Genomic DNA, 21267 nt, shown 5'->3' with positions numbered 1-21267 from the left:
AGACAGGCTCTCGGACTCTGAGGGGGCTTTGGGATCTCTGCCAGGGAAGCAGGGCTGGGCATGGAGGTGAGCCCCAAAAGAGGACAAGGGGGAGGCAAAGGGCCTGGGTTGGGGATGGCAGATGATAAGGGGACAGAGGAGGGACCACGGCACTGAGGAAGGGAGCTAGGAGAGAATTGGGGTGTAGGAGCCAAGAGATGGGGTGTCAATAAGGCTGAGTACAGGGCAGGAAGAGCAGATCTTTCTGGAATAAAAGTACTTTTTGACTGTGGCCACCAGGGACCCTGGAGGCACCCTGAATCTGGTGGATTGGGAGAGCAGAGAATCCTTTTAGGGATGGAAGGGGGAGAGGGTAGTATCTATCTGTAAGGACGCACGGGGAGGGAGCTGAGGAGTGCCAGCAGGCAGCGGATGGTCACAGTGTGCGACGTGCACTTCCTTACATTTCCAGTGGTGTGTGTCTAGGGCAGATTGTCATGGCTGCAGGACCCGAGGCGTGGCCCTCTCTCTGCTCCTGGGGATCCTGGGCTTCCCATCCTTAGGCCCCCAAGGCTCCTCACACGGTGCTTCACATGTACCGGAGCCCAGAGAGACATCCAGCTGACAAAATTGGCTGGTCACGTGACATCCCTTAGGAAGTACAGCGCTCCGGGGAAGAATTTTTAGAAACATCATCTGTTCGGGAAGAAATCCCACATGGCCAAACACGAGACACAGAAATGAGTAATGTCACACATGGCATATTTGCCTGAGATGAGACAGCGTGGCATGACAGTCATGGGTTTCACCCCATGGCGTTTGGGGAGCAGCCAATGCTAATCAGGTCCTAAAAAAGACACAGGGCGCTGGTAATAGGGGCTTGCCAAGAATAACTCCCAAGGCCATGTCAGATACTGTCATGTACATTGCAGCAAGCCTAAGCGTAACTCAGACACTCTAGGAAGGAGGTGGTGTGGGACGGAGTGGTGCCATCCCAGAGCAGATGCCAGCTTCCCAAACACGCCAAGTCCAGGTGTGCCAGCTGAGCCCGCCATCTACCATTACTGAAGAGACCGAGAAAGACCGAGCGGAGACCCGGACAGTTGGAGCTGACGGGTGTTCAGAACTAGATTTGCAGAGACTGGTTGTCTGGCCCCTCTAGTTTCAACAGTTGACACATAGCCCAGGTCTGCACTAGGTCTTGTTCCATTTAAGAGACTTGTAAGCCGGGCGTGGTGGTGCACGCTTGTAATCCCAGCGTTTGGGAGGCTGAGACAGAAGGATCGTGGTTCGCGGACAGCCTCAGGTATTTAGTGAGACCCTGTTTCAAAATAAAGAATAAAAAATAGGGCTGGGAGTGTAGCTCAGCGTTAAATGCCCCTGGGTTCCATCCCCAGTGCACCCCCCAAAAGAGGCTTGTAGTGAGAAGGACAGTGCGCTGTCCTTGGTGCTGACACGCTCCTGGTTCTGCCTGGTGGAGGGCTGGCTCTAGATGGCGGCCGAGCTGTGCAGGGCAGAGGGCCGGCACTGGACTTTGGAGAGTAGCTGAGGGCGAGAGCTCTGGATGGGCAGACCTTGGTATCTGGGGAGGAGGTACCTGTTCATCCTCTTCTCTCATGGGTCAGCCCTACTCTTCTTTGATCCATATTCCAGTAAGCATCGCTCAGAGTCATTCTGCCTCTGAGACCTGCCCACTCTCATTTCTGTTGTAGACCTACCCCCACCATGATATGTCCCACCTGGACTTTGAGTCCTGCTTCTCCCTGAACCAGCAGGGAGGCCTCCATTCTTGACCTGCATCCTGGGTGCTCTGGGTCTGTTGACTTCCAACCACGCTGCTCCTGTGCAGACTTGCCCACCCAGCGACAGGGGCCACCGCTCCCCACCCAGGCCAGGGCTCCCAAGAGCCCCTGGTTTCCTTTGGTCTGTCTTTTTTTTTATTCACTAAAAATAGAAGCTCTTTCTTGCTGTGATTTTTTCCTTGCTATAGTCATCCACTCATCATTCACTAATTCATTTTTATTCCTTGGGTCCCAAGTGTGTGAAAGGGAACGGGCTAGCCACTTTTAGAAACCTTCAAGAGAGGAAGGGTCATCTGGTCCCTTTCTGGTCCTCAGAACCCACTGCAGACAAAAGCAATGGCAGGCCAGGCCTCCCCTTGCTGCATGGTTACGTCACCTTTGTAGATTATGTTGTGGGGAGAAATTGCTGCCCAAGGCTTCTCTCCCTCAACATCTCAGTAATAGCTCATCTCACTCCACCCCCTTTTGGACTCTAATGAGAATAAAACAAAGAATTAAAGCAAGGTATTCTGTCGCCTAAGATATGGGCAGTTTGGCTCATAAGCAGAGGACCATGGGCTGTTTTATTTTTAAAGAGATCTGTGGAAGGATTGCTTGCTCCTCTGAGCCACAATCAGGGAAGTGCAAAGGAAGGGGCTTTTATAATGGTGGGATACCATTTGCCTTTAAGAAGGGAGGAAATTCTGACACTTGGTACATCATGGATGAACCTGGACTCTGTGTGTGTGTGTCTGTGGGTGTACACATGTGTCTCACTGGGTTTGGTACGGTACTCAGGGGTCTTCTATCTCTAGGCTGTGCCCTCAGCCCTATTTTGTTTTTTATTTAGACATAGGGTCTTGTTAAGTTTTTGAGGCTGGCTCCATGCCTGCGATCCTTCTGTCTCAGCCTCCTGAGTACTGGGATGACAGGGGCATGCCACAGTGCCCTGCAGAGACATGACATTCTGCTGGATGAAACGAGCCCATCACAGAAGGACAAATAAGTATGAGTCTATTTATGTGCAGCCTAGAGCAGTCAGATTCATAGAGACAGAAGTAGATGGTGACTGCCAGGGCCAGGGCCAGGGCTAGGGGGGCAGAATTTTCATGTTTTTTTTTTTTTCTGGTACTAGGGATGAAACCCAGGGGCTTCCTACAAGCTACCCCCAACCTTATAATAATAATAATAATAATAATAATAATAATAATTATTATTATTATTATTATTACTATTATTATTTATTATTGTACCGGGGATGGAATCCAGGGACATTTTACCTCTGAGCTACACCCCCTGTCCTATTTTTTTTTAATATTTATTTTTTGAAACAGGGTCTCACTGAGTTGCGGAGGGCCTCACTAAGTAGCTGAGGCTGTCCTGCAACCACAATCCTCCAGTCTCCACCTCCCGAATGCTGGGATTACAAGCATGCTCCACCACGCCTGGCCCCTTAGCCCTATTTTTTATTCCTTATTTTGTTGTTTTTGTTGTTGTTGTTGTTTTTGTGGTTTTTTTTTTTTTTTGGTGGTACTGGGGTTCCTGGAAGCCCTTATACCTCTGGGCTACACTCCAAGACCTATTTTATACTTTTTCTTATTTGGAAACAGGGTCTCTGAAGCCAGCGCGGCTGGCTTTGAACCTGCGAGATCCTCCTGTCTCTGCCTCCCAAGCGCAGGGATGACAAGCGTGCGCCACCACACCCGGCTTATTGTTTATTTTGAAACAGAGTCTCACTGGATTGCAAAGGGCCTCACTAAGTAGCCGAGGCTGTCCGCGAACCACGGTCCTCCTGTCTCAGCCTCCCTAATGCTGGGATGACAAGCGTGCGCTACCATGCCCGGCAGGATATTCATGTTTGATGCATACAGAGTTTCAGTTTTGTAAGATAAAGAGTAGGCTGGAGGTGGACGGTGGGTATGGTTGTCAGTACTGTGAATGTACCCAATGCCACTCACCTGTCCACCTTTTAAAAATGGCCCAGATGGTAAATTTTAGGTTATGTTAATTTGGCGCCATAAAAGAAGAAAATACAAGAAAAGGCTTTGGACACTAACTTCTTCTTCTTCTTTTTTTTTTTTTTTTGCGGGTCTGGGGATGGAACCCAGGGGCATTCTACCTCCGAGCTACACCCCCTGCCCAATTTTTTATTCTTTACTTTGAAACCGGGTCTCACTGAGTTGCAGAGGGCCTCACTAAGTATCTGAGACTGTCCGCGAACCGCGATCCTTAGGTCTCAGCCTCCCGAATGCTGGGATTACAAGCGTGCGCCACCGCGCCCGGCTGGACACTAACTTCTTGAGCCAAGTCGGGTCATCTAAACCCAAGCCGAGCCTGCCTGGACATGCTGCCATATTACACCCACACACAAAACAACTTGGGGCCGGGTAGAGCCGGCGCGATGGAGCCGCAGTAGGACCCGGGAACTGCGCCGGCTCAGGCTGGGGACTCGGTGCACGTGGTCACGAGGCGTGGGTCCACACGTCTCAGGCAGTTTTAGGAGAGTATTCGGGACTACCTGGAGCCGGGAGCAGCACGTTGTGTCCCGAGTGGGGAGTCTTCTTCTTTCTGCTTCTGGTTTGTACTCAGCACTGGACACGATCCCACCTTGGCAGAAGTGTCCGAAACAAAAGATTATTAAAACCGTTGGGTTGCCGGGCGTGGTGGCGCACGCTTGTAATCCCCGCGCTTGGGAGGCAGAGACAGGAGGATCGCGCAGGTTCGAAGCCAGCCGCGCGCGCTGGCTTAGGAGACCCTGTTTCCAAATAAAAATATAAAATAGGTCTGGGAGTGGAGCCCGGAGGTAGAAGGGCTTCCAGGAACCCCAGTACCACCAAAAAAAAAAAAAAAAAAAAACCAAAAAAACCGTTGGGTCTCTGTTGTGTAGGGAAGTGGTTGAGTTCAGACCTTCCAGTATCATTAAAATAAATATCTACAGATGGTCCTTGATGTATGATGGGTCATATCTCAATAAACCCTTAAATCATATATTAAAACTATCACTAAGTCAGAAAGGCATTCCAAAGCCAGGCTTGGCGGTGCTCAAGTGTAATCCCAGTACTTGGGAGGCGGAGACAGGAAGATGGTAACTTTGAGGCCAGCCTCAGTATCTTAGTGAGACCTGGGTTTCAAAATAAAAATAGAATAGAATAGAGCTGGGGTGTACAATAGCCTCTGGTTCAGACCCCTGGACCCTGTAGCCCCTGGGTTCAATCCCCATGACCACATTAATAGAAGAAAGAAATACATGTATTCCCCATGCTCAGCCTGTGGCATTTGGCAGCTTAGTAGCAAGAGGCGTGCAGGATATGCATCATCCCTCCCACTCGTTGGGTGGCTGAGAGGCTCCCTGCTGCCTGGCTTCCTGAGAGACTATTCCACTGTGTATCCTGCAGCCTGGGAAAATTCCACATTTAAAATTTGAAGTACAGTTTCTACTGAATAGTTTACACCATCGACCATTAAAAAGTAAAAAAAAAAAAAAAAAAATCAGAATTCCAGCCATCATAAATCAAGGACCATCAGCATTGTTAAATCTACCTTAAAATAACAGCTAGTTCTACTACTCTCTCCTTTCCTGCAAGTATAAGAAAAGCAAATATTCAGCCGGGCATGATGGCTATATGCCTATAATCTCAGTACTTGGGAGGCTGAGACAGGAGGATCAAAGGTTCAAGGACAGCCTTAGCAATTTAGTGAGACTCTCAGTAACCTCGTGAGACCCTGCTTCTAAATAACATATGAAAAGGGGATGGGGGCATATCCTTGAGGAGGAATGCCTCTGGATTCAATCCCTAGTACCACAAAAACAAAAGAAAGGAAGGAAAGGGGAGGAAGAGGAGGGAGGAGGAGGAGGGAGGTGGGCCAGCACATATACTGTATGTTCACTTTAGATATCTGGACAGGGAGGTTAAGTAGAAGCCCGCTGGATCACTGGTACCTTCTTTATCTGGTGAAACTTGACTTTCAAATTCTGAACCAAGCCAGGCATGGTGGCACTCACCTATAATCCCAGTACTTGGGAGGCTGAGACAGGAGGATCTCGGGTTCAAGGACAGCCTCAGGAACCCAGCAAGACCCTCAAAAACATAGTGAGACCCTGTTTCAAAATAAAGGATGAGCCGGGCATGGTGGCGCACACTTGTAATCCCAGCATTCGGGAAGCTGAGACAGGAGGGTCCAAGTTCACGGACAGCCCCAGCTACTACTTAGTGAAGCCCCTGGCAACTCAGTGAGACCCTGTTTCAAAATAAAAGAATAAAAAATAGGGCTGGAGCTGGAGTTTGGAGGTAGAATGCCCCTGGGTTCCATGCTCAGTACTGCAAAAAAAATGAAAATAAAAAATAAAGAAAGAATGAAATATGTCTGGAGATGTAATCAGGTAGAATGCCCCTGGGTTCAATTCCTAGTACAAAAAAAGAAAGTTCTTCATCATGGGCTTTTACTTTAATGTCTGCTGAAACCAAGAGCTCCTTTTCCTATTAGGAGAACAGAGAGCTGATGACAGCCCGTCCATGCTGGGCACGGTGGCCCGCATAGATTTGTAGACGTAAAATACAGAAAAGCCCCTGGAAATGGAAGTCTAATATTGACTCGGTCCTGGCCATTTACTTTCTTTCTGACTGGGGCACCTTTTGTTGAGCGAGTTTTCTCAGCCTGTGTACATAGGGCTCAGGGCTAAGCGCAGGGCGGCCTGGGGAACTCAGGAGATGGCGGGGCCAGCCCCTCCAGGGACGGCAGGCTTGAGCCGCCAGTAAGGCCGAGTGGATTGCGCTTCAGCCTGGCCGGCTGCTGTCTTTAAGCCCCTTGTCCAGCCGGCTTCTCAAGCCTTTAGATTAGCAGGACGGAAACACCGCAGGCCTTTGCAACCGTACCAGGGCAAATGGCAGAAGCAGCTGTAATTGGCCATGGAGATACCGCTTTGAGGAAGGGCGGAGACTTTTTCTTCTTCATTGAGAACTGATCCAAACCAAATGGCACGTTCCCTCGCCCTGCAGCGCAAAGGTGCAGATGGTGACATGCCTACTTCCTGGGAACGGGCCGAGGGTGGCATCTGTGAGCCGGCCGGGGGTGGGGGTGGGGCCCACAAGGCCCAACCGCCCTCAGCCGGAGACCTTCCACCTTGCCCTGTGTCCGTCCTGGGAAGGCTCGCCCTGCCCAAGCTTCCGGGTGAGCTTCACGCGGGAATGCGCCAGGAGCTGAAGCAGACCTCCTAGACCGGGGCCCGAGAGGACGTGGGTTGCTCTGTTTCCATCATTTATTTTGATTTTATTGTTTTACTTTTGCAAGGCTGGGGATGGAAGCCAGGGCCTTCCTAATGCTAGGCATGGACTTGACCACTGAACTACACCCCCTTCCCTCCCCCACCTTTGTGTGTGTGTGTGTGTGTGTGTGTGTGTGTGTGTGTGTGTGTGGTACTGTGGTACTGGGGATGGAACCCAGAGGCATTCTATCTCCAAGCTATACCCCCAATCCTATTTTTATTCTTTATTTTTTGAAATAGGTCTCACTAAGTTGCAAAGGGCCTCACCAAGTAGCTGAGGCTACTGGCAAACCTGCAATCCTCCTATCTCAGCCTCCCAAGTACTGGAATTGCAAGCATGCGCCACCACGCCTGGCTTGTAACTATTTTAAAGTGAACAATTCAGTTACTTTTATTACAGGGTTGTGCACCCGCCACCACTGTCTAGTTCCAGAACATTCTCATCACTCCGAGAGGAGACTCCTCACCTGCTAACCAGCCAACCCACATTCTTTCCTATGCTCAGCCCTGCCTGACACTGATCAGCCTGTTTTCTCTTTCTATGGAGTTACCTCTTTGGAATGTTTTGTATAAATCAGACACTCTATGGCCTTAGGTGTCTGGCATCCTCTACTTAGCATCGGATGTTTTGGGGTCATGTATGTTGTAGTGTGTACCGGTGCTTTGTTCCTTTTTGGGAGCTGCATGACATCGCATGAGATGGATACACCACATTGTGTTTACCCACTTACCCCCCAATGAATATTTTGGTTATTTCTACCTTTTGATTCGTGTAACGGGTGCAGCTATGAACACGCGTGTAGAAGTTTTTGTGTAGACATTTGTTTTCAACTGTATGCAGCTAGGAGTAGAGTTGCTAGTTTCATATGGTCATTTGTTTACCTTTCTTAGGAATTGGGAACGCTTTTTACAATACAAGAATGCTGTCTATTCCCACCAGCAAAGCTTGAGGATTCTGCTTAGTATGAAATAAATAAAATGTAACAGCCCCGACACCCTGGCGGGTTGCTAACTGGCTGGTCAGCACCTCAAACTTCTCTTCCTGAGTGTTTCTGTTTATACCCGGCTCATCCTGTGGAGGTTTAAGGCTGGCTGGAGCCCTGAATTCTGTCGCTGTCTCGGCCTGTGTACTGTTCTGGTCAAAGCTTCTGCAACTCAGTAAGATGCAGAAGGGCATCTGCACAGGGCGGGGTGAGCACCAAGCACTTGCTTCCTCTGGGAGGTGCTTGGTGATGGGTTGACAAGCAGAGGCAAGTTCAGAAGATTAAGATTCTAGCCATGCGTGGTGCCACACACTTGTAATCCCAGCATTTGGGAGTCTCAGACAGGAAGGATCACAGTCCACGGACAGCCTCCGCTGCTTAGTGAAAACCTTTGCAACTCAGTGGGACACTGTTTCAAAATAAAGAATAAAAACAGGGCTGCAAATTGGGAAGGGCTCATTGGGTGATGTGTGCATGTATGCCTCTACCCCCTTGTACCCCCTTAAAATGTATGACTACAATGTACCAATAAAATTTTTTAAAAATAAAAACATAGGGCTGAGGGTGTTGCTTGGAGGCAGAATTTCTCTGGGTCCCATCCCCAGTACCACAAAAAAGAAAATTTAGATTCTGCTCTTAGATGCTGGGCGGGGCACCGCCACCTGCCCTTTACGGGGCTCCGTGGAAAGAGAGTGGTTGGTAAAGTTGAAAACGTATATTCGGGTGGCCCCGTCCCTCTGGTGGAGGGGTTTTCAACAGGCTGGGTACAAAGGACAAAGCCAGGCTGAGAGTTCCAGGTCACTTGCCCAAGAGAGCCGCCACATTTAGAAATAACAATATGGAATGCCCAGTTAAATTAGGATTCCAGGTAAATATAGAGTTCTGGTTTTACAAGGAAAGAGAGTGACCGAGGTGGACCATTGGTAGGAACCGCAACCTGTCGGTTCCCCAGGAGAGCCGCCAAATTTAGCAAATAACAATACAGTTAGATCAGAATTTCAGATAAGTATAGGCTTTTGCTTTTACAAAGGAAAGAGAGTTACAGAGATGGACAGGGGTGGTAGTTGGACAACATTATAGATGCGTTTAACACCGGACACTTAAATATCGTTAAGAAGGGCCTGGAGTGTAGCACCGTGGTAGAGCGCTTGCCTAGCATGTGTGAGACCCTGGATCCGATCCCTAGAATGACACCAAAAAAAAAAAAAAAAGTTGGTAAAATTTATGCTGTGTGAATTTTATCACAATAAAAAATGAAAAAGTAATTGTATTTCAGGTAGCAGATGAGCGCACTTTGGTATGAGTATATTCCATGAGGCGGAGGGCCCCCTCCCCTCCTCCCATTCAGAGGCCTGCCCAGGACTCTCCGGACAGCCTGGCTGGCCAGCTGGTGTCCCTTTGAAGCCACCAGCTCTGCTTGAGAAGACGATCCTTCTCATGGGAGCAACTACTATAAGAATCAATAATTTACCCAGCTCCCTCTCCCCTTGAGAGAAATATCAGAGTAGTGACCCGAACCGTAAGAGGAGCAGAAGAAGAGGAACACTGTTGTCATGTTTTGTTTTCTGAGTCAAGTTAGGGTCCAGGGGTGGGTTCAAGGATGTCTGCGAGAAGATGGGTGAGCCACACACCCGCCAGGTAGCCGGTCCTGGGGCCCAGGCTGTGCACAAGGCTGGCCGCACCCTGCACCCTAGGCACAGCCCTGCTGGTGGAGGGAGAAGCCTTGGGTGGTCTAGCAGAGAAGGAATAGCAGATCTTCGGAAAACAGGGGTGTGAGCGGATCTCCAGAGACCCGCGGTCACCTGACTCAGCCATTCATCAGCCCTGCGGTTTTTATCATAGGATCTGTCGCGGGGGAGGAAGAGCAGTCCAGAGGAGACTCTGTGGCTTGCTCTCCTCTGTTGATTTCTTCTCTGTCCCTGTCATGAGCTCCCAACAAGCTCGTCACCGGGGAGAAGGCCTGAGCAGCCACACAGACCGCGCTCCCGCAGATGGCGAGGGCCGAGTGGGCGGTGGGCCTGCTTGGCTGTTAGCTAGCTCCTCCACAGCTGCGTGGGTCGGACTGCTGTGTTTTCAGTTCAGTCAGGAAGACGAATCAGAATTGACACTTTAGGGAAAAAAAAAAAAGCTTTAGTTTGTACCAACTGGAGCCGAGATATTTATTAGAATGATTTATTCACATTAGTGTAGTGGGGTGTGTGTGTGTGTGTGTGTGTGTGTGTGTGTGTGTGTGTGTTGCTGAGGATGGAACCCAGGGGCATTCTACCTCTGAGCTATACCCCCCAACCTTATTTTTTACTTGGAAACAGGGTCTCACCAAGTTGCTGAGGGCCTTGCTAAGCTGCTGAGGCTGGCTTTGAACCTGCAATCCTCCTGTCTCAGCTTCCCAAGTACTGGGATTGCAGGCGTGGCCACCACGCCCAGCTGCCTCGAGCATCTTTACGAAGGGCGTGTGCCTGTGCCCTGAGCAGCGGGCCTGGGCCCCGCGTGCTCTGAGCAGCCCCTGCCTTGCTGTGTGGCCATCGTCTGCTCCCAGAGCTCTGCAGTGGGGCCCCGCTTCACAAGCACCTCTCGCTCAGCTGCCGTGCCCTGCATTCTCTGGGTGGATGGCTGAGGTGAGCTTCAGCCACTGGCATTAAGAACACCCAAAAGCAGCTACATAAAGTGGGGTGGGGCCCTGCTGCCCCTGCTGGCTGTGAGGGGTCAAGGGAACCCTGGCCAGCGTCTCATTTTGAGGTGCGGGCAGCTGCCATACCTGGGGCAGGACACAACAGGACTTAAATGGCATCCTTACCTATGATGCTGGGAGCCCCAATCCACATGGGCCTCGACCACGGGCATTTCAGACGCTGCGTGCATGCCGCCAGCCCTCCCCACACGCTGAGCTGGAAATCACAGCACTGAGTGGTTGGGTTTTCCCAAGGAGACACATCACAAGCCCTCTCCTCTGCTCCTTCCAAATCAACCCTGCCGGTTTATCGTGAGATGTGGTTGTCATGGTGACAAGCAGTGCCTGACTGGGAGGGAGTCAGAGGATAGAGAAGACCCTAACCTTGCTTTGCCATAGACTCTCTATACTGTGGCCCCACCCGGGGAGTACCGGGGGTGGCAAGAGAGAGCTGACATTTGGTGTGCGGCACCCTGGCCAAGGTAAGACACGGCCTGGGCCTGACCTAACCCCGTGGGGTGGGGGTGGGGCCCTGGTACCTCCCTGCCTCCACTTCCTCTTCCCCCTGCCTGAAGAGTTAGGTCCCCCTCAGCTGTCACCTTTGCAAGCGGGTGTCATTAACCGGTTTCATTGTTGGTTGGTAGGTTGGTTTCTTCTGGAGTTTTCTTGGAGATGAGTGGGTTGTGCCAGGCAGTTCATGCAGGTCACTATGCTGGGGAACTTCCAACTAGCAGGGTGAGTTCTGCCATGCTCTGGGTGTGCACAGAAACAGAAACGTGTGCTCAGAAGAACCACTGGGCGGGTCCTCTTAGGCGTTTACTGAAGGAGACGCGCGTGTGTTTGATGTGAGATGGCCCGTGGCCTCCTCTGGGGGCTTTTGCCTGGTGTACCTCAGCCTGGGGGTGCAGGGCTGGGAGAGGAGACTCTGGCTCCATTCAGATCTTTGGAGATAGTGGTCTGCAGGTCATCTCAGCCCCTAGGAAGGGCTTGGCCACCGTGAGGTCCACTGGAGTGCGATCCCTGAGTGGGCAGGCTCTGTTGCTGGGATGGAGGGCCAAGGGTGGAGGAGGGTGCCGGTGAGCCCTACCAAGAGCTCGGGCTGTAAGGGAACCTTGCCCTGACCTCAGGATGGTAAGCCGAGGCAGGGCCACCTGTGGACCTGGCCAGCTCTGAGAGCTCAGAGGGATGGGGGTAGGTGGGGAGTAAGGGTGAGCCTGTGGGCTTTGATATGGTTTGGGAAGAGTTTGAGTGTGTCCTACAAGGGTTCATGTGCTGACATTTAATCTCCGCTGTGAAATGTTAAGAGGTTGGAAACTTAATCCAGCCATGGTGTTCAGAGCAGGGGCCTTTGAGAGATAATTAGGAAGAGATGAGGTCTTCAAAGTAGAACTCCTGTAAGTGAATACAGGTGGCTTTATAAGAAGAGAGATATAAGCCCAGTGCTTGGGAGGCTGAGACAATAGGATCACAGGTTCAAGGCCAGCCACAGCAATTTAGTGAGGCCCTCAGCAACTTAGTGAGACCATTTTAAAATAAACAAATAAGGACTGGGGGTATAGCTTGGAGAGAGAACGCCTCTGAGTTCAACCCCCAGTGGGGGGTGGTAGGGGGAGACACACGGGCCCCCTCCCTGTCTCTTGCCATGTGAGGCCCCAGGGTCTGCCAGGAAGGTGACAAGACCACATGAACAAAAAGGTTCCAACATGAACCTTTTTTTCTTTAATGATTACACAGTCTATGGTACTGTGCTATCAGCATAGAGAGAGGACTTAACGGGGCTGCTAGAAGAGGGACCCAGAGGCAGGACCAACCAGACATCTGGCCTGCCTGGGTGCAGCGGTGCCCCGCTAGGGGAAGGCCAGCCGTGCAGCCCTCTCGGCATGTGACAGGGAGGCCCCACTTCTTCCTCGTGTTCCCAAAGGCCAGCCCCTTCGTCCCTTCCACTCCACCACCTCTGAACCCAGTGACGACCGTGGTCAGACAGGGCACGCTGGGCTGGAGTCATTCTGACTGCGTGGGGCACTGCAGGTCTGTCTCTTCAGTGCCAGGAGGGTGGGCCCATCCTGTAATGTCTCTCGAAAAAGACTCCCAGAGGGGTGGAGTTCCGCCAAGGACCGCAGCGGTGACTGTGGGACCAGTGCTGGCAGCTGCGCCTTGCTGTGTCCCCTTGACTCTGTGAAGACCTGGCACTTCCTCCAGCATTTTCTCACTTCTATGCAGAGCAGGAGCATCTGCTCCGTGGTGGCAGGCCTGCCTTCCTTCCTTCCTTCCTTCCTTCCTTCCTTTTTTGTGGTAATGGGGATTGAACCCAGGGGCATTCTACCTCCAAGCTACACCTTAAGCCTGATTTTTTTTATCCTTTATTTTGAAACAGGGTCTCAGTTGCAGATGTCCTCACTGTGTAGCTAAGGCCGGCCGCAAACTCAGATCCTCCTGTCTCAGCCTCCTGAGTGCTGGGATAGCAAGCGTGCGCCACCACGCCCAGCACTGTGTACCTGCCGCTTCTCATTGATGTCACTGTGGCCATGGAATCATTATTGCCTGGTCATTTATTTCCAGAAAGTCCCCGAGCTTGACTTAATGTGGCTTCGATAGTGACTGCAGAGTGGGGTCTTGCTTCTATTTCTTTCTTTCTTTTTGTGGGTCTGGGGATGGAACCCAGGGGCATTTGACCTCCAAGATACACCCCCTGCCCTATTTTTCATTCTTTATTTTGAAACCGGGTCTCACTGAGTTGCTGAGGGCCTACGTAGCTGAGGCTGTCCCTGAACCGTGATCCTCTGGTCTCAGCCTCCCGAATGCTGGGATTACAAGCGTGCACCACCACACCCGGCTTTGCTTCTATTTCTGATTGGGGTCAGGAACTAATTCAGGAAGTATACTGAAGCCTTAATTTTATGAATTGAAGTTAAGGAAATGATGGGTGATACCGCTTTTGAGAGATACTCATACCATGTTACTTGGGGTATTTCATTGGGGGGCAGTAGCACACTGAATAATTTGCAGTTATTCTTATCTTTAAGAATTTAGGTTTCTTAAAAAGAATGATTTTAACTCTCGGGCACTGTTGGTGGGAATACGCAATGGTACGACCACTGTGAGAAGTGGAGATTCCTGAAAACATTAAGAAAAGAATTAAGACGCGATCCAATGAGACTGACTGTGATTATTCATCCAAAAGACCTGAAAGCAAGGTCTCAGAGATACATCTGCGCACGCGTTCATAGCCGCACTGCTCCTAAGCCAAGGGGTGGGCAACTCAAGTGTTCATTGATGGGTGAATGGATAGACACAGTTTGATGGATACACGTGGTGGAATACTATTCAGCCTTAAAAAGAGAGGAAATTCTGACTCATGGTATATGGTGAATCGGGGAGGCGATATGCTAAGTGAAATAGACCAGGTGCAAGGGGATGACAATGGAATGATTCCGTTTATCTGTGGTACTTAAAGAAGTCAAGTTCAGAGAGACAGGTGGTGATTCCCAGGACTAAGGGGGCAGGCAATGGGCTATAACTGCTGAAGGGTGTAGGGCTTGTGTTTGTCATGTGAGATGGGTCCTGCAAATGGTGACGGCTGGACAACAACGAGAATGTACTCTACGCCCCTTTAAATGGTGCAGGTGCTGAGTTATATGTTATAATTTTGTCGTAAATAAAAATAATAAAAATCCTAAACAATGTTTGCATGTGTGCAATACTAGGGATTGAACCCAGGAGCATTTTACCTCTAGCTACACTCCCCAGCCCTATTCTAACTTATTTTTTATTTGGAAACAGTGTGATAGAATCACATGGGTCTCACTCAGTTCTGCGGGTCTTGCTAAGTTGCTGAGGCTGGCCTCGGATCTGTGATCCTCCTGTCTCAGATTCTCAAGTATCAGTACTGCAGGTGTGCACCACCACAGCTGGCTTTATGAACAGTTTTTAAATCTTTTGTTTGAAGCACAAAATCATACACATTGTGGTTTAATACAGATATGCACAGAGACAGGCAGGTGTGGTGGCGCACGCTTGTAATCCCAGCATTCGGGAGGCTGATACAGTAAGATCGCGGTTCGCGGACAGCCTCAGCTATTCAGTGAGGCCCTTTGCAACTCAGTGAGACCTTGTTTCAAAATAAAGAATAAAAAATAGGGCTGGGGTGTAGCCCGGAGTAGAATTCTCCTGGGTTCCATCCCCAGTACCATACACACACAGAAATGTGCACAGAGACACATACATGTAACTACGTACATAGATATGCACTTGGTAAAGGAAGTCCCCTTGGGTGATAACCTGGCTCATCCTCTAAAGCCTAAGATCATACCCTTTAATGTCCTGATTGCAGGTGTGCAATGGTTTGGAGCAGCCGAGGAAGCAGCAGCGCTCCGATCTCAATGGACCCATCGACAACAATACCCCAGAGGTAAGTTCTCCCAGGGATGAGAGTCCTGGGCCTGTCCCATCATGCTCTGCTTGTTCTCCATAATGTTCTTGGCCCACCCTGTAGCTGGAGAGAGGGAGTCCAGGCCAAACCAACTTGGGGAGGTGGGAGGTGCTGTTGGCCCCGGATGAGGGAGCCAAGGGTCTTTCCTGATGTTTGCAAGGACACGGTGGAGGGTTGGCGTGCCTCCGAGAGTGTGGGGGTCGTTGTGTTCCTGACCTGATAGAAACTCATTCTACCTCGTAGCCACGTTATGACCTGGATTCTCAGCATGGCACCCATGGCATTCAGGGTTAGACAGTTCTTCTGGTGGTGTGGGGCTGTCTCGTGCATTGTAGGATGTTTGCAAGCGTCCCTGATCTCTACCCATTAGATACCAGTAGCCTCGATCCTTTGCCCCCAGTTATAGACAACCAAAAATTAACGGTAATCCCCTCGGAGACAGTCATCCTGGCTGAGAACCACTTCTCTAAACCAACAACAGAGTTTAAGGAGAGAGAGAGAAAAAAGTAGTCTTATATAAATTTTCGTGATGGACGTTGTTAAAATGAGGCATTACACAAGCAGTTTCCTCTTTCTGGGCACCAGAGCTTGGGTGAGAGGCTCTCGCTTTGACGAAGTAACTGTGATCTCCGTGGAGTGGCGTCCAGTCTCTCCTGCCTTGCCTTGAAAGGCATGCTCAAGGAATTCTTCCGCCCGGATGTTAGAAAGCCAGGGCCTCGTGCGGTCCCTAGGCTGCCTTCCGAGGCTTCCGCGCTAGCCTAAGGGTCCTCGGGTTTAAGATGGTAGGCGTTAGTGCCTCTCCCGAGCGTGGGGCTGTCTGCATGAGCTTGGCTTGCTATGCAGAGCTGACTCTTGGGAGCCACACGTAAGGTTAGGCGTTTCCCGGAATGGAGCACACGGTAGCCTGGTTTCTTATGGGCTGCCTGTTTCCAACTAGTATATGTCTCATTGTTTTTCTTGTTTCCTAACAGACAAAGAAGGTGGCATCCTTTCCAAGCTTTGTGGCTGGTAAGTGATTTTGAATTTCGTCTCTCAGGGGGCAGTTGTCTTTTATGTCAAAAGGATGGTGCTTTTGTTTGCGCGCCCCCCTGCAGAGCTTGTTCAGAAAGCGCGTCTCCAGCAAGGTGCATGCGCGTTTGGTGCTTTGAGTGGGGCCTAAGCCCACCGAGCAGGGAGGGGAGGCCCAGCGCATTTGCCTGCTTTGATACAAGGAACGGCAGACCATTCATCTAATTACACCCTCGCCGACTGCATCACAGATGACACTGAGCGCTGAATTAGTAGACTGGAATGTGTCTGTGCAAGCCGCTAATTATCATCCACTGCTTTTGATCAGGGTGGTTATAATGGTTTCCACAATCAGGCTGCTCTTCTCTCTTTAGACCCTTCCATTTCCCTTTGCCTCCCCATGTTTCTGTGAGGGGGTAATTGTGCATTCCAATTCAGTAAAGAACAAAGCATATTGGTGTGTTCTGTGTCACTTGTGGGGCACCCCTGCTTGGCGGCTGGGGAGCTGACGTGCGCTGTGGAGCATCAGGTGTCACTGCGGGGGGGGCCCTCACGGAGCTCCTGTGACCTTCTAGTGTCCAGCACTGGAGCCCAGAGCCCCTTACGTCGGAGCTTCCTCTGTGCCAGGAGGATGTTTCCTGCCCCTGCTAATGTGTTACCATAAACAATGTGAATTTTATTAATTCTTTCAATAAGCTGGTAATTAATTCATATGAATATTTATGGAGCAAACTAAGTAAGTCTTCAAAATAAATGACTTCAAACCTTTCCCACTCTGCTTCTCTCTTTTAATAAAGAACTGAAGCCTGGGAAATGGAATCTTCCCAATCTCCCATTTAAGGGACTGGCGTGAACCAAGATCAACCAGTTCTGATCGGTTCAAAATGTGTCAACCAGTTCAAGCCGATTTCAGTTGTTATAACTGGCTTGGTGTTGCTCAAGTCGGATGAGAATCGGTTTTGAATATATGCTTTTACTGGTGTATTGTAGTTTTATACCACGATGTGGCTCAGAGTGATAAAGACATCCGTGCTCACAGCACTTGGCGGGCCCCCTCTCCCTCCCTCTCCTTCCCCACACGTGGTATTGACATTGGCGTGAGTGTCTCCACATATGTGTAGAACGTCAGTGGAAGTGTTTCTTTGATTAGTTCTCTCTTCCCCCTCCAGTCACCCTCCCCCAGACCGCCTCCCTGGCTCCACTGGGGTTTCTCCTCCATCATTGGGGTCCCTCTTGCACCCCAGGTACTCCTTTGCTTCCCCATATGAGAGAAGACATATGACCCTTCATTTTGGGGGACTGGCTAATCTCACTTAACATAATATTCTCCAGGTCTACCCCCTTTTTCTGCAAATGGCATAATTTTGTTCTTCTTTAGTGCAGAGTAGAATTCCACTGTGTGGATATCTCATAGTTTTGTAATCCATTCATCAGTTGATGGACACCTAGGTTGGTTCCATAATTTGGTTATTGTGAATTATGTTATGGATATACATGTATCACTCTAACAGAGAATCAGTTTTTAACTATCAGAACCAGTGTTTAGGATTCAAATAGACTTGACTCTATTTTAATCGATGCCAGTAGACTCAACTGGGTTTTGCCCAGCAGCTTACATGTGGTTTTAAGTATGTTTTTGATGGCTCAAACTAGTTTTCTTCAGGCTAAGGTAGGTTATGAGGTGGTCAGATCATCTGGCTAATTATAGTTCCCCAGGACCTACTGATTAGCAGGAAGAGACCACACACTCCCATGTCACCCCACAGAGGGTTTGATTTGCTTCCTGATTTATAGGAGGCAGCGTCTCATTAGCAGCACGTCTTCACGCCATTTTCTTAGTGATCAGCAGCCGGGGGCGGGGGTGTTTACCAGTCACACCGTGCCAGTGAAATGGAGTCTTATGGCCCAAGCAAGTTTACTTTTCAATGAATCATGGCATCATTTGGAAAGAACCCCTTCAAACTGAAATGATCTGAACACAGAACTTCTCTAACTTATAAACCAACCTCCAATTTGCAAGGGAGAGGAGTGGAGAGGGACCTAGAAACAGCATCAGTGCCTAGGCTGCCTCTCACTCTAGCTTCTAGTGTTCCCAGAAGGCTCATTTACCTGAACCACCTCAGGCTGTTCCAAACCTAATCAAACAAGGTTGGGTGCCTGAGAACAATTCCAGAGGGCTAAAACTGCTACGACAGGCTCACACCGATGTGAACGCCTTAATTTAGAGTTGCTTCAAGAGGAAGGAAACTCTACAGAGACCTTAAGCAAAAGCACATCCTTTTATATTAGAGAATCTGTGTTTGATAATGCCTCATAGACGCCAGGTCCTACTCAGCAACAGAAAGAGATTCCCATAAGGGTGACGTAACACCCCAGAGAGTAATGCATGTGAATGAACCATCCCCTGAGTTAGGCAAAGCACCTTCATCAGGGAATGCATTTGGGTGCAAGTGTCAGGATGCCCACCTGATGTTACTCGTATAAGTAGGGAAGCGGTGTCCAGCAAATGGAAATGCAGGGGCAGCGACTGCTCATCCAGTGGCTCTGTGGTGTCGGGATCAGCATGCTGCCTCTCCTGGCTTGTCCTCAGGTGGGCCACCATGTCACGCGATGCTGTACGGCTCCAGCAAGTGCTTCCTGCCCTACGTGGAAGAGAGAGAGAGAGAGAGAGAGAGAGAGAGAGAGAGAGAGAGGGGGGGGGCCCACGGGTCTAAAGCTGCCGTGCGGTCTTCCCCTTTATATTAAGAGAGCAAAGGTTTTCTGTGGATAAAGAGTGATTAAATTCTTTGCATGAGAACTTGGCCTTCCATTAACTTCCTGAGGTTGCCGCCCCGGGGCACCTGCGAGGTTAGATAGGTCGCTAGGCAGCATGTGTATGACTCCGTTGGGGAGACGCTTTCAGTGGGGGTTATAATACTTGAGAGGAGCCAGAGACTTGGGTTTCCCACAGTGGTGACTCTTCAAGAGGAGCAGGAATGTCCCTTGAAGGAAACCATGAACGATATATCAAAAGAGTGATTAGGAGAGAGAATTGGCTCCTGGAAATATGGAAATATAGGGCTCTTAAACTGGATGAATCCCCCCACCCACTGTGTGTGTGTGTGTGTGTGTGTGTGTGTGTGTGTGTGTGCGTGTGTGTGAGTTATTCTACCTCTGAGTCACATCTCCATTCCTAGTTAATTTTTATTTTGAAACAAGGTCCCACTAAGTGTTTGAGGGTCTACCTAAACCTAGCCCAGGGGCATTCTATCTTCGAGCTATACCCCTAGCCCATTCTATATATATTTTTTTAATTTCCAAACAGAAGTTGCAATCAATTAACGAGGGTCTGGCTAAGTCGCTGAGGCTGGCCTCAAGGCTGAGACCCTCCTGTCAGCATCCCGAGTACTGGGATTGCAGTCCTGCTCCACCACCCCAGGGCGCACACTCTTCCTGATGGGTGTTTTGTGTCCTCCCAGCTGAGCGATCTGGGGCCAATGAGATGAGCTGTGTGGACACTACGTGCCCTTCTGCATGGTCTCCTATGGAAGGGACCAGAACTGGCTGAATTCGGCCTTATTCTCTCTAAGTAAACGGCCCCGTGTTTAGCTGAACCTCAGGAGAACTCATGAGTCTGAACGTTCAGCTGAATATTACAAGCTCTTGGAGATCTCTTTAGCGCACTTCTTATCTGTCCCTGGAGCTCTGCCACATGACAGCCCCTGAATTTTAGTGCTGGCTGGAGAATGGAGTCTTTGCCCTCCCAGCAAGGCAGGGGTGGGGGTCTGGGATGAATGTGGAGTGAACAAGCCCTTAGTGTCTGCTGCAGCAACCCATCCAGCTGGTGAGCCTTCCAGCCTCCTGGTGCATTCAGCATGGCAGTGGACCTTCTGGAGAAACGAGAAGGGCCCCTGTGGCCATCGCCAGGCGTGGGCTTTTCACCATGTCCGTGACTGAGGAGTTGCCCTGGCGTATCCAGGAGGGGCAGCCTCTGACCCTGGCTCATGCCTTAGTCCAGATTCCATGGCTGCTCCTGGTACTGAAAAACAAGAGCAACAACTAAAATAGTAGTGTCTTCAGCTACAAGTGTACTGGGAGCCGGGCGTGCTGGCCCACGCTTGTAATCTAATAATTGGGAGGCTGAGACAGGAGGATCACAGGTTCGTGGCCAGCCTCAGAGACTTAGATCCTTTTTCAAAATGAAAAAGGTAAAATAGGGCTGAGGCTATAGCTCAAAGGTAGAGTGCCCTGGGTCCAATCCCCAGTACCCTCACCAAAAAACAAACAAAAACCCAAAACAAAGTTTATTGAGGCTGAGTGTGGGCCACACCTTGTGTTGTGTCTCTGTCTCTGTCTTGTTTACTGGTCGACCACGACATGAGGTCCCTTCTGCCCATTTTATAGGTTAGAAAACTGGCAGAGCCAGGTTAAAGAAACTCATCTGAGGGCCCCGGCTGGCGAGGGGTGGGCCCAGACTGAGACCCACATCTGGATATTTGACATCTGCTCTTGGCTGAGGCGATTTCTTTTCTTTCTTTCTTTTTTCTTCTTTCTTTCTTTCTTTCTTCTTTCTTTCTTTCTTTCTTTCTTTCTTTCTTTCTTTCTTTCTTTCTTTCTTTCTTTCTTTCTTTCTTTCTTTCTTTGCAATACTGGGGGTGGAACCCAGGAGCTTTCTACTTCCAAGAAACAGTGACACCCCCAGCCTTATTTTTTATACTTTATTTTGAAACAGGGTCTCACTGAGTTACAAAAGGCTTCACTAAATAGCTGAGGCTGTCCTCAAACCACGATCCTCCTGTCTCAGCCTCCCAAATGCTGGGATTATAAGTGTGTGCCACAATGCCTGGCTAGCCGAGGCAATTTCTCACTGTTCATCACAAGGACAGCTGTGGGCGTAGCTCAGCGGTAGAGCATGTGCCTAGCAAAGGCCTTCAAGGCCCTGGGTTCAATCCCCAGCACCAAAATAATAAAAATTCAAAAACAATGAAACTGGGTGTGGTGGTCGTGACACATGCCTATTATCACATTACTTGGGAGGCTGACACAGGAGGATTGCAGGTTGGAGGCCAGTCAGCAACTTAGTGAGACCTGTTTCAAAATAAAAAAAAAAATAGATGAGGCTGAGGGTATAGTTGGGAGGTAGAAGGCCCCTGGGTTCAATCCCTAATACAATAACA

General features: G+C 49.8%; 1 protein-coding gene across 4 annotated transcripts in view; it reads left to right on the top strand.

Annotated features, from left to right (window-relative positions):
- The window catches only part of APBA2 (amyloid beta precursor protein binding family A member 2), a gene marked incomplete at both ends in the record, with an annotated part of 78974 nt that overhangs the window by 12964 nt on the left and 44743 nt on the right, over positions 1–21267 (top strand). For all 4 annotated transcript variants that reach the window (XM_080692782.1, XM_080692781.1, XM_080692779.1 and 1 more), the window contains 2 exons: positions 15005–15082; positions 16075–16111. In XM_080692782.1, the coding sequence (XP_080548908.1) occupies positions 15005–15082; positions 16075–16111 (115 nt within the window). The remainder of the gene's footprint in view (positions 1–15004; positions 15083–16074; positions 16112–21267) is intronic.

Source organism: Muscardinus avellanarius (genome assembly GCF_963383645.1).
Source record: "Muscardinus avellanarius genome assembly, chromosome: 3".
Taxonomy (NCBI): Eukaryota; Metazoa; Chordata; class Mammalia; order Rodentia; family Gliridae; genus Muscardinus; species Muscardinus avellanarius.
This window is presented reverse-complemented; position numbering and strand designations above follow the sequence as displayed.